Genomic DNA, 12,740 nt, shown 5'->3' with positions numbered 1-12,740 from the left:
CTTGACTGTGCTAGCGCACACTGCGCCTTGAAGAGCATTCACCATTGTTTGTCCTTTCTTTGGTTGTTGGTCTTTAGACGCGTGTTCCCATACCAAAATCTTTACATACTTTGGGATTCACCTCATCAGACTGGCACTGCCCTTGGCATGATTTCGAATGAGACGTTTCTCTCTTTTCTCCCATATTCTCCCGTTCCTCTTTCGCATTCATCGCTTGCATTCACTTTTTATGTTTGTGACCATGCTCTTCAAAAATAAATGATAATAATAATAGTAGTAGTAGTAGACGTGAAGTGATTGCTTGATTTTAGTTTATCAGAACAACAGTTATTTAGCAGCGGCACCCTCGGCGCATCGCTGCTGGAAATACTGACTCAGGCTGGTGTAGTACCTAGTTCCACAAACAATAGAACAATGGAAAAATCCTCAGGTCGAATCGAAACATGGACCTTCTGATCAGGGTGCCATAATCCCTGACCTATCTTGATCACAGAACTGAGAGCCTTCGTACATTTCGATCGTCGTTAATTTTCTTACTTACTGGGGCTCTACTGAATGGGCTCTTATTTGTTGGCCACAAGGGATGGCAAGATGGTTCAAGTGGTCAGAGCGTAGATTTACTGACCGGAAAGTCTGTGGTTCGAACCCGACCTCTGCCTGGCTTGGGCAACCTGGCAGTATCCTCGTGCCCTCGTGCAACCTTCAGGTGGCATGGCATCTAGGCACGGAAAGTGTGCTACAGCTGAACGACCATAAAGTACACACATGATCAACCACAGCTTACGAGAATGTTCATTTCAACCAATCTCCGAACTGTTCCTCAAGTTATTTTAGGTGGAATGTCAATGGCGTGTTATCTGGCTGTCGCGACTGTTAATCACATGAATAATCGAATTGAGTTCAGTAGGAGCACTAATAATCCCTGGAACCCCTCTCCTTATCACAAAAGACCACGGCAACAGCTCATCGTATCGTAACAGCGGCTCATATCGTATCGTATAATTTACCGGGAGACTAAGGTATCGTCGGATCGACTCACGGACGTATAATCACCGGAAGGACCGGCTTGGATCAGCTGTCGTCACGTGGTGAAAGTAAGCATGTCTCTAATAACTTCATGATACATTGCATCTTCTTTTGAGACATGAGGTTCAGAGGACTAGAAACTAGAAGCGAGCAACAAACTAAACAAGAATACGGCAACTTTCATCGATTTCACAGTGCGCACGACAAATATTGATGACAAGGTGTGCATGATCAGAACGCAGTACATTGTCGCAGGCAGATCTGTGAATGAGATGAAGCAATGAAAGCGGGTAAAGATCGACCGTGATTGTAAGGCAGATTTGCGAAAAAGAACTCCGGATGGAATATTAGTTCACCACACATTTGCCGTGCGTGAGTGGTACAGCTGAAATTGCGAGTCCGCAGGTCTAAGTGTACCATCTAGACAGGTAAAGATTCCGGAACAGTATGTCAATAACAGATAGAAAGGCGAGTGCACTGAACCAAAAGAATGGCTTACTTTGGAGCGTATTCCCGAGGATGATCGAGGAGACGCGGTTCCCGGACGAGATCCAACACCAGGGCTACCTGGAGAACCTTGCGCTACTGTCATCGTAGGTGTATCAAGCATCGACTCAGAGGCTCCCGTCCCAGAGAGGTTACCTCCAGAACCTGCAGCTTCTCGTTGCACTGAAGCCAACAGGCGCGTGAGGAAAGACTGAAATGACAAAATGGACAAGTAAGTGTTTAACGTGACAACAGATGACTATACTAGCATAATTGAAAAGACATCCAATTGGGCTTTTTCATCTGTGAGATTGGTGTTCATTTTCATCTTTCTGCCTCATGTTGCGCTGTTAGTCATGCCATGATCACCGACTTTCAGATATACCGAATGACTTCATTTGTCGAGAAATCGGTGCTGGTCGCTTCAATGCGCCAAAGAAGTTTGCACAGTAAGTTCCCGATAAAAGTTCCGTCCCATTTGTGTTGTTTATGGGTTATGAGGAAGAGCGCAACCTAGTTTCGGGTACTAAAACAAAAGCCACGTGAGTTTGCGCACTCTGACTGTCCAAAAGTAGTCGAATTTCTAATTGATTTGATGCACTGGCCAAGCCAAGTCAGCAACTCCAAACCTGTAGGCGACTACGACTCCGTGACGCTGAAGTGAATAGAATAACGGGCCCTGAACACTAACACTATCATCATAGAGCAGCAATACACCAGTGGATGTAAGTGGTGCCAAATTACCACACCACCATGGGAAAAGGACCCAATGAAAGGTGACTGGAAAAAGGAGCAGTGGAAACCTTTGAAACCCCATATCCCAAAAGAGCGAGATACCTACACGTACCCAAACCACCGTAATAAGCACATCTGAATATCGTGTTGTAGCGGAAGGCCATTTAGCGGGAATGACCTAATGTCTTCTGCGAACGTCAGCCAACACAAGCTGAGAACATGACAGACAAGAGTAAGCTAGACAGTCCGGGTAGAAAGTGACGGCGGGCCCATCATTGGAATCGGTTTTAGGGCCATATCATGTACAGTTTCCAACCACGTGCAAGGAAAATCACGTAGAAGCCAGGGAGGTGTGAAGAACCCGCAGCGGATTTCATTTCGCACTGTCATGAACTGTCGCCCGCAAGCCTTTGTGGTGGAAAACACGGCTTTCACTGATGAACAGTGGTCTGACGTATGTAGTGCATACCCTAACTACCCTAAACTCATAGGTTTTCTCTACTGCTTGGTCGAATCTGATCAACTACCCAGTACCCACTTACGAAGTGCTGCATTGTGTACAAGTTGCGGCCAATTAGCACATTCTAGAATGCGAAACACCGGTGGTAAAACGTCTCAAGAGATCTTCTGATCAGAGAGGTCAAGCCTCACAGTGATAGAGTAGGACTTTTCTCAAAGTCGTCTCTTAGACACGATCCTTAAACTGGAAAAGCTTTCGTTTCTGACGCTAAAGGTGATACGAATTGCCTAGTACCACTCGCGCTGTGTGTGCGTTGGCTTCATTCGTTACACTGAAGTCACGGGTTACTCAGCTGTCAAGATGAGTAAAACTATCAACAAACACAAGTTCATCACTCTGAAGTTTCAGAAAGGGAACCCTGGAGAAGTAAGTACCTTGCATTCTGAAGGTGTAAACTGCATGTTCGCAAAACTCCAAGCTCGCCAGCTTGGTTCTTAATATGAGTCTTCCATGAAGTGATTTGTCTGACCATTCTAATGAATTCGACATATGAGATGATCCATTTTTATTCGTTGAGATAACCCATTCAGGAGCAAGGTAAGGTTGTCTGAAATAGCAGACATCGAAGGAAAGTGATGATGTGCAATCGCTCAGCATCAATAAAATCAACCTGGGAGTTGCCCTGTATGAGCGGTCATCAATGGAACAACGTTGTCCCCTCATCAAGAGCACGATTGCTACTGTTGCTCGCTCGAAGCGCACTCCTACTACGCTTGGTGTGAGGGACGTCGACGTTACCATCGATTTGAACGTCGACGAATCGATTTCCATCTTCAACACCAAGCATCGGAGTTAACTGCTGGCCTCAGTTCTCATAATTTGCACATCTGTTGTTACAACGAAGTTAGATGTGACTTTCAAATCTTGCGAATTAGAATCCAATACCCAGATAACGGCTATGGTGAAGAAGGACGACCAGTTTGTTGTATCCGGCTTTCCAGACTGACTGGCCCCATTTAAATGCCAGTAACTTTATCCATATGAGAAATAGCAGAAAGGTTGTGCCGGAAATTTAACGTTTCCCTAGAATGAAACCGATTTCCAAGGTTAGGATGTGGTCTTTGGCGCGTCTACTAGATGTTGAGTAGGCACACTAGACACGAACACGCACCTGATCATCCGGGGCCACCACTTCCGGTTCGCGAACTGCCGTCTTCCGTGGGGCAGGTCTGGGTACGACGTCTGTGTACGGATCACCACTGTTGATTTTTGCAAAGTTCTCCTCTAGAATGGCGATTTTCTTCTCACTATCCCAACCGGTTGGTCTGTAAAAGTAAACAGGAAGTGTGGAACCTGGTAGGAAATCTATCAACACAAGGCAGCTCAAGTTCTATAGACTGTGGACGTAGTGATAAGACGTACCAACTTAGGGAACTTAAAAACGGACCCAGTTGATGGTGCGTTGCACATACAGACCAATTCTATAGAGCAACTTCTCAAAATTTGGCCGTGAGTTAATAGTTTACTTAGAGTGACCAAGTAGTTGTGACAATATTACCAGACAGATCACATAGAATTATCCCGAGCTCGCTAAGTTCGCGTTTCAAAATATGAGAATTTCAGTGACAACTACGATGCATAGCCACAGTTGGTCACCGGAGGTTTTAAGCTGCAAACGGCTGAAAGTCACGTAGATGAGCTGTGCGAAAGGCGGAGACGAAGAATGTGATGTCGTGTAATCAGACGAGGTGAGCACAATATTGGATACTGAACGTTCACAAGGGTCTCAGTAGTTCGGCAGTGCAGTTCAAAAGCCTAAAAGTTGACCATGCGTGTTTAGAACGAAACTTTCGTCCCAGAGGGAGACTGAAGAATTGGACCAGCACCGGCAAATTCAATTTGTAGCGGGATCGGATCATGGGATCAGAGCGCACGGGTCCACTAACCGGTGTTCATTGATAGAAATGGAGGGGGCGAGATGGCCCAAGTAGGTAGAGCGCGAATTTACTGACCGGAAGGTTCGTGGTTCGAACCCGACCTCCGCCTCTCGACTTCTCCTGTCTAGGTTTGGGCAACCTGGCAGTACCCCAGCCCTCGTGCAACCTTCGGGTGGCATGGCAGTTAGGCACCGAAAGAGTGCTACAGCTGAACGATAGAAATGGAACGTCAGATAGGTCATTCCATCCAGTCAGTCGCCAGGACAAGAGCCTGAGGAACTAGTTTACAATAGCTGCATGAAGACCTACTGAATGCTTAGTGCTGGGGATGTATCAGCGCCCAACCTGTAAGAACCTTTTGTGGTTTGCCATTTCAAGCCAAGGGCTTGGTTGTTGGTTTACGCAACACTGATGAGGACATCGTTCTGGTCGCTCTCAATTCTCAGTTGTATTTAAAAACTGCACACAGCCTAGAAAAGAATATTGATTCAGCTACTCAGTGCCTGTCTTCTGTAGCACATTTGGTGCTGCTCTCAAACAATACGCGAATTTTCGGAACCGGTGAAATGACCCATCTCTTGTTCACAAACTGTTCTCCACCTACATTCACTCTCCGCCACCTGCAACTCAAGTATCCTTAATTCACTGGACAAATCCGACTCGTTTTTTGTAAAATTTCCTCTTCTTTCCTGATGACACACCTGTCTTTTGCCTTCACTACCTTCTCAACAGCGATGAACGTCCAAAACTTAATACTTCTCGGATTGCAAACATATTCTCTACTCAGACCCCTATCACCATCCCCAAATGCCCTAGGTTTGAACTTTTTCGACGACCTCTATTGGTCCACCGACGTCCAATTGACTGTCGGTAAGATTCCAAGTTAGTTAGTTCCCTTTCCTCACTACCTGCAGACCTCAGCTTCGCCTTATTTATGATGGGACCTTTCCACTTAGCTCCGAATTTCGAACCAAATTAAGGGAAAGGATTATCCGTCTCACTGTCATCCTATTTCTTACCAACCAGCTTCGGCATAAACCACCCTCTCTACTATTTTGTCGTTTCTACCATGGGGACGCTTTTCCGAAATGGCGTCACCTGTGTCCGTTCCAGAAACTTTCAATCGTTCCAAAAAATCCGTTTCTCTAGATACTGTAACAAAACATCACCCATCCCATTGCCTGACCGACCTCTTTTGCTTTTTGTCCAGAACAGCTGGGAAGCCGCCTTAACCTTGGTTTTCTTTACTACTTACTGTACATGTTTATGTACTGTAGATAAAATTCCTCTACAAAAGGAAGGACATTGTTGTAACAGAAGGGAAAACGAAAGTTGCGGATCTTTTAGACTTACACAAACACGCAGTCACGCTCGACGACGTACGCTGCTTGCGTGAAAGGGAACCCATAGATTCGACTTTGTAGGTAACGATTGAGTAGATCGCAGTGCTTGTTCTCCTTGACCGAGACGTAGAACAAAGCCGCACCGTCTACATGGGATGGGATAACAGTTGAAGATGAAGCCGAGGTAAAACAATGACTAGATAATGGTAACTTTGATGACCAAGTCTCGCCGGTCCTCCTAAGAGCTGTATCAGCAGCTCTCGTAGCTTATCCCGAAAAGATTCGTCTGATTGGACTCGCTGTGCACTTCCAGTAGGGCAAACTTCATTCTCGTATGCCCAGTACTTTTGAACTTATCGTGTTTCGATCAAAACGGTGACCATGGAGTTCGGTCTTCTGCTAGTAGGTGCAACTTAAGGGTGAAGACGTCTCACTTTCCATGAAGACGTGATTAGCATAAGCACATTACTATCAGTTTGACGAACACCGTGGTGAATCGATACAAACTACAAGCTAGGGAAACAGTGCAAGACGGTCTGAGCAAGCTTGAAACGAAAACAAAGGCTGAGGACAGAGGATGGCAACAGACACTCAATGGTTCATCTGTAAACTAAACTGTGGAAGGTGTCTCTTCATCCATAGCATACAATATAAACTTGATGACTGTATAATCCAAATTATCAAATGCCAGGCTTGCGAACGTACATTTAAGACAAAAACGCCGGATGTGCATCTGGATGTAGTCAAAGTGTTCATCGGTGAAGCCCTCTTCCTTCTCCAGTGTGTTCATCACGTCAGTCTGAAAGTGGGAGTGGCACAGTAAAAACTCAACCAGGTGAAGGTTGGGAGTTCAATCATCGAAATAGCTCTGGACGAAAATGTAAATCAAGTAAAACAGGAGCGCGAATGAACGAGAGAGAATGTCGAATAAGTAAGGGAACAATACAGGCGACCGTCGCAATATAGTATCCATCCAAGCACTAGTCAGAGACTCACAAGAACTGATTGCTAGGTCATCGTTTCAGAAGGGCTTGGCAAACAATCGGCAGTTTCTAACTGGGCAATGTTTCGCTTTTTACACAAAAGCTTCATCAGTCCGATTGAGCAGATCACTAAGTTGGCTAGGTTTTAAGGCTGCGAACAGTAATCAGTAGCTATTCCGCTTTCACGACGTTCAATTCAACAAGCTGTGGAGGTATACTCAGAATGAGGCCACCAAAGTAGCAACACTATAGTGCAGTCGCTACGCATAACTATGAGTGCCGAAACAAAGTACAAGAAGGGTCCGACAGTCAGCAAGACCGCTGTGGTAGATGGACTAAGATATTCACTTAGTCTATCCCGCAAACAACCTAGCTGAAGTGGCGGCGAAACAAATGATAAACACAAGCCCGGTACAGATATTTTGGCAGAATAAACCGCTTACTTTAGTTACAACAACGACCATCGGGATACCTAAATTTGCTGACAAGACAGTGTTATCTAGAGGTGGTTCCACTGGTGGATGTTCGTCGCTATTCTCACCATCAGGTGTTGATGCGGTAGCTCCAGAAGATCCATTGGTATTGTTGGTGACGGTAGGAGCGGTAAGTGTGGAAGACAGGAGAGCTGCGGTAGCTGGATGCAATCCCACCGAGGGTGGACGCCGAGGGTTGATGGGTGCCGTCGCCAACGGTACATGGGAAATCGGAGCCGGCGTGTTGGGTGCTAACAGTGCATCGGGCTCCACATAATCGCGAAATTGTCTGATCACTATAATACCAAGGTTATTTGCAAATCAGTTAATCGGTCATCAAAATAACAGAGAAGTGCGGAAATATGGACCACTTTGGATTGGTGATTTCCTCCAAATCCGGTTATATTGAACAAGCAATGAAATAGAAAGTTACAATACTCCTTGGCATTTGTTTGGCTTTCGTAGTGTATCTGCTACGTAAATTTCGGCTACGTGTAGGATTTACGCCCTCACTTCTAAAATAAAACGATGCATGAAGTCCGGTGACGAGGCGCCAAAGATAGGTCCTTTGCTGGCAACGCCGCAATATTGTACACGGTAACTCTGTCAAAACCAAAGACTGGTCAACACAGCTTTTTTAACATAAGAGAAAAGCACTCAAAGTTACGCCACCGGAGCATCTAGAGTCATGCAATCTGAGGCTCAGGTGAGGTCCAAAAAGATGGCGGGAATTAACACCCTCGGTGCTTTCAAATACCAAGTCTGAGCATAAACTTACGCAATACGGAGCAATCAGTGAATCCCCAGCTTGTTCAACTTGGATAGATTAGACACTTCCAAACCCTACTGGCACAACTTTGCCAAGGAAAACTTCCTTTTAAACAAAACAAAATATCAAATGCGCACCGGCATAAAACAAAACCCTAGGGTTCCTCCCTGGTCCAATCCACATGGCTACCTCTGACTGGATATGATATGGGAGGAAATATCCGAATACCCTTGTAAATTATTCCGATCATTGGTAGCATATGCTACAAGACCGGGGGACATTCCGTTCGACGACCAATATATTCAGTTGACAGTTATTCACGCCACAAGGATATGGGTAGCCAGATAATATCGTCACACCAGTACTTGTTTTCTTGTTCGTGTACAATATGGCTGACTAGGATACCACGACTGACCATCTCCTACACGAAACAATATTTCTTAATACTATTTCTAAGGTCGACAAAAACCATAGAGTCAGCTAGCAGTTACACCATTCTCGAGTCTCATCAGATAGACCTTGTCCCAAATTTCTATCATGTTTATTTCTAACTTGAACACCAATTTGTACGTATGTTGCGATAAGTTAGTGTTGACAGCAGACTCAGCTGCAACTCGGATGAATGTTCCATTTATTGCAACGTACGTATGAGCTGGTGTTGGTGATGGAACTAGGCCTAAGGATGAGCCTCAAAGACTTTACGAGTACTACTGAAACATAATTTGATATATTGTACGCTGTTCAAACTGAAACAAGAGGCGGCCTCCGTGAAACACATTCATTCAAGAACCAGATCATCTTTCTTCGTGAACTGCACCAGCGCTCTACCTTGACGGTTCCAAGAAAGAATGAGTTCACCCAGAACATCTCAAATGCCTTCTTGCAAAGTGATGTGCGGAATCCCACTCACAAAACGACTTTGCGTGCCTCATATTTCTCCCAACAGGATCGAAAGGATATCTCGTGAACTTTGTGTACCACATTTACGAAACTACATACAAAGTCCCACGAAGAGTGCGCAGCTGTCTAAATGGGGCTTCCTGACACAGGGTCGTGGTAGAATCGTCGAATCGTAAGTCCGAGCTTATCGAATGATGTCATAAGCGCTCAAGAACGTAACAGGTATCGACGTAGGATTACAACGAAGGATGAATGGCAGTCATTTACCAACAAAGCGGATGATCCCTATGTGTCCCCTTTCCTTTTCTATCACCGCAAATCTCAGGGAATAGTCGATTTTATCACAGCATCAGCAGGTAGAAAATTTGCGTTGAATGTGTTCAAGAATATGCAAACGTATTACATGGCCATAACGCCGTCCTGTGAGAAGGCAACAGGAAAGCTAGAAAAGCTTTATGACGATAGAGAATGCCGTTATAAAGTGTCGTCTCAGGTCAGTGCTGAATGCGACGTGAGGTCCCTTTTTTCTATGGCGCGAACCCTAACTATTTTAGGACACCCAGAGAAAAGGGTCTAATTCAAAGGCGTCAGTTTTTCGGGTCACTTGTGATATCCGGGCACTGAATCTCTGCGTGCTTAGTAGCCCTGCATGTTCCATTAATCAAACAAAACCCAATGAAATCTGTAAAATCACGGGAAATGGGCACTACTTAAATTCCAGCTGTGGATGTGAACTATCAGATGCCTGTTGCGCAGTATTTTGACCACAATAATAGCTCCCTATAATAGTTAGTCTCCAGGGTAATAGAGTCTAAAAAATACTACCTAGACTAAAAAGTAGCCCCAGTTCGGAAACGAATAATGGTGCGCCAACAAAAACCCACTCTGGACTTAGTCGTTTGTTCGTTCTCGTTCGTTCAGCTGTAACAACCATTCGATGCAAAACTGCCAAGCTATCAGAAGGGAACACGAGGACTGGAATACTGCCGGGCTGCTCAAGCCTTAACAGGGGAAGGTGAGAGGCAGAGGTTGCGTTCGAACCACCGATCTTCTGGTCAGTAAATTCACGCTCTAACCACTTAAGCCATCTTGCTCCCAAAGATAATCGTTCAGCTGTAACAACCTTTCGGTCCAAAGTGACCACGCCCTAAGAATGAGCCTGTGAAGATGTCATCAACACCAATGTGAGGACAGAAGAACAGATAGGTATAACAGAAAGAGGGGTGGTTACTTGGTGGTCGTTTGGGGCATCGGGGAAACCAATTACATCACTCAAGCGTGAACACGCTCACCTGCTCAAACGTAACAATTCAGGTGCATCTAGTGTGCGCCGTTGGAGTAGTGGTAACACGCTCACCTTGCATGTAAGATGCTAGAGGTGAAGACCTGGGCATGGCCAGTAATATGCATCGCTGATGAGCTCTAATAAAAGAGGAACGCGAGTCTAATGTTTCTTCCTCCCTCTGGTACGGACTCATGGGAATAATTGCGCCAGGAAAGATGGGGACTGTTATAATGGAAATAATGTGGACGCAACTTGAGATTAGTTGCAGCCAACGACTCGGTCCCCTAGTGTTGGAACTCATGTATTAGCTTCCTAGCTAGTTCAGATGTAACACCCTTCCGGTACCTATCTGCCATGCTATCCGAAGGAAGCACGAGGGCCAGGTTGCTGAAGCCTAGACAGAGGAAGTCGACGGACAGAGGTCGGGTTCGAAATACGGACCTTCCGGTCAGTAAATTCACGCTTGTAGCTTACCAACAATGGCAGGTGTGGCTGCCATAATAATCGGTGTCAATCCTGAAGATAAGTGACGTTCAGAGCGCATATGTTCAAAAAAATCGAAATGGAAATGAAATTCAAACCGCTGATCTCACGTACGAAGCTCCACACGATTTAGGCTCAGTAAACAACTGCAATAAGTCCGCGAGTAGCACTTTTTGCCAACAGAACCTCAGGTGCTCTCACACCTGTGATGGCTAGCCGTAGTACAACTGTGGAATAAATAACTTAAAAGGCGTATAAGCTGGAGGTGAAAACGCGCGTCAGAGGAAGAGAAGAAGAAGAAATAAGTTTCTGTTTCCTCATGGCGTTTTTAATGCAAAAGTTGGAAACTTACAGCCATTGCGATACTCGGATAGAGTTTCGAGTGGAATTCCTATTTGATTTATATGTCGTTCCAGAACACCCGCCCATTTTTCCAAACTTTCCGCAATCTTCCATGGTTCAGCCATGCTAACCAACAATACGACTACGCACTCCCCGAAATTATCGGCGTTTAGGGCAAACTTTAAAAGACGGCTTTCTATAGCATCTCCATCGAGAATCCATACGCTAAGTTTCGTCTGATCTGAAAAAACAAAATTAAGTTATATAGTGTCGGTTGAATTCACTTACCATCTCTATCCTCATCTTTAATGTCGATGAAAGTATACTCCAAACCAAAACTCTCTTTTGGATCTTCGGTGCCCTGAAGTTTGGCTATCAGTGTTGTTTTCCCCGTCTCGTCATCCCCCAAAACAACTAGGGCTCTTGTAGATGGTAGCTTGAACGATGCTTTGTGAGTGACTTCCTTTAGTATACTCGACCTAGGAAAGAAGATTACAACAACTTATCTTGAAGTACCACAAGCACTTTCCATCTTCTGTAGGCTCCTGTCCTTCTGTTAGGCTGTTCAAGGTTAAGAGTTCAACTGAGCGTGTTGGTGCCATAGTTCATAAGAACCTACAACAAAAGTGCAGAGTTCATCAGCTGGAAAAAAATAACTGATATAACATTCGCCTGTTCACTCCTAGTCAAGTCAATGAGGCAGTTCATCAGAATTAGAAACCAGTGAAGGGTTCTACTGCAAGACAAGAAATAGTATGTCTTCTTGGCGTCACATGATCTTCAAGGCCATTGGGTGAGGCCAGGAAATACCTATAAGTTTTTGACCCTCCTTAAAGCGTTGTACGCCAACTCCAGCGGCCGCGTGAAGACCTAAGGGAAGCTCTCGCCTGATTTCATCATATCAAGTGGTGTCAGACAAGGCTGTTCCCTTTCACTCCTCCTCTTCAACTTCGTCGACGATGCGATTATAGAAGAGTCACTATCAGCCACTACTGCCTGTGGGGTTGAAGTTCTCCCGGAGCGTACGTCACAGATATCGAGTATGCAGACGAAATGGCTCTTCTGGGATCTGACGCCGTGGTAATGCAAACAATATTAAATAATCTAATAATTCTGCCTCACTATATGACATGTGCTTTACACCTACAAAAGTGTGGAAAGCTACTGGAAGACTGGGTAGGCTCGAACCCTAGCCCTATTCTTGCGGATAAGCCGCTTGAGGTGGTAGACAAGTTTGTATACCTGGGCAGCTGTATCGGTCCTGATGGTCTTGCGAAAGATGATATTTTCATCCGAATTTGGAAGGCTAGAGAAGCTTTTGTGAACCTGCGTCACCTGTGGCATAGGCGTGACATGATCTTATCCGTCAAGGGTCTAGTTTACAATGCTCCGATGCGCTCCATAGCGCTATGCGGGTCTGAAGCCTGGTCGCTGAGTGCCGAGGAGGCCAAAAGACTCAGTGTTTGACCATCGATATCTTCGAAGCATTGCCAGAGTTTGGTGGGAACACCTGATCAG

General features: G+C 45.3%; 2 protein-coding genes across 2 annotated transcripts in view; one reads left to right on the top strand and one right to left on the bottom strand.

Moving 5' to 3' along the window:
* Positions 1 to 769, top strand: part of T265_09039 (hypothetical protein) — a gene marked incomplete at both ends in the record, with an annotated part of 6,375 nt that extends 5,606 nt beyond the window's left edge. The window contains one exon of the mRNA XM_009175008.1: positions 582 to 769. Coding sequence (XP_009173272.1) covers positions 582 to 769 — 188 coding nt within the window. The remainder of the gene's footprint in view (positions 1 to 581) is intronic.
* T265_09040 (hypothetical protein) overlaps positions 1 to 11,824 on the bottom strand; it is a gene marked incomplete at both ends in the record, with an annotated part of 23,771 nt that extends 11,947 nt beyond the window's left edge. The window contains 8 exons of the mRNA XM_009175009.1: positions 1,526 to 1,723; positions 3,879 to 4,032; positions 5,998 to 6,133; positions 6,693 to 6,786; positions 7,414 to 7,739; positions 11,233 to 11,463; positions 11,511 to 11,701; positions 11,739 to 11,824. Of these exons, the coding sequence (XP_009173273.1) occupies positions 1,526 to 1,723; positions 3,879 to 4,032; positions 5,998 to 6,133; positions 6,693 to 6,786; positions 7,414 to 7,739; positions 11,233 to 11,463; positions 11,511 to 11,701; positions 11,739 to 11,824 (1,416 nt within the window). The remainder of the gene's footprint in view (positions 1 to 1,525; positions 1,724 to 3,878; positions 4,033 to 5,997; positions 6,134 to 6,692; positions 6,787 to 7,413; positions 7,740 to 11,232; positions 11,464 to 11,510; positions 11,702 to 11,738) is intronic.
* Positions 11,825 to 12,740: the final 916 nt, after the last annotated feature.

The sequence above is a fragment of the Opisthorchis viverrini genome, assembly GCF_000715545.1.
Source record: "Opisthorchis viverrini unplaced genomic scaffold opera_v5_253, whole genome shotgun sequence".
NCBI lineage: Eukaryota > Metazoa > Platyhelminthes > Trematoda > Opisthorchiida > Opisthorchiidae > Opisthorchis > Opisthorchis viverrini.
Note: the sequence above shows the minus strand (reverse complement) of the source record. Positions and strands in the feature narration are given on the sequence as shown.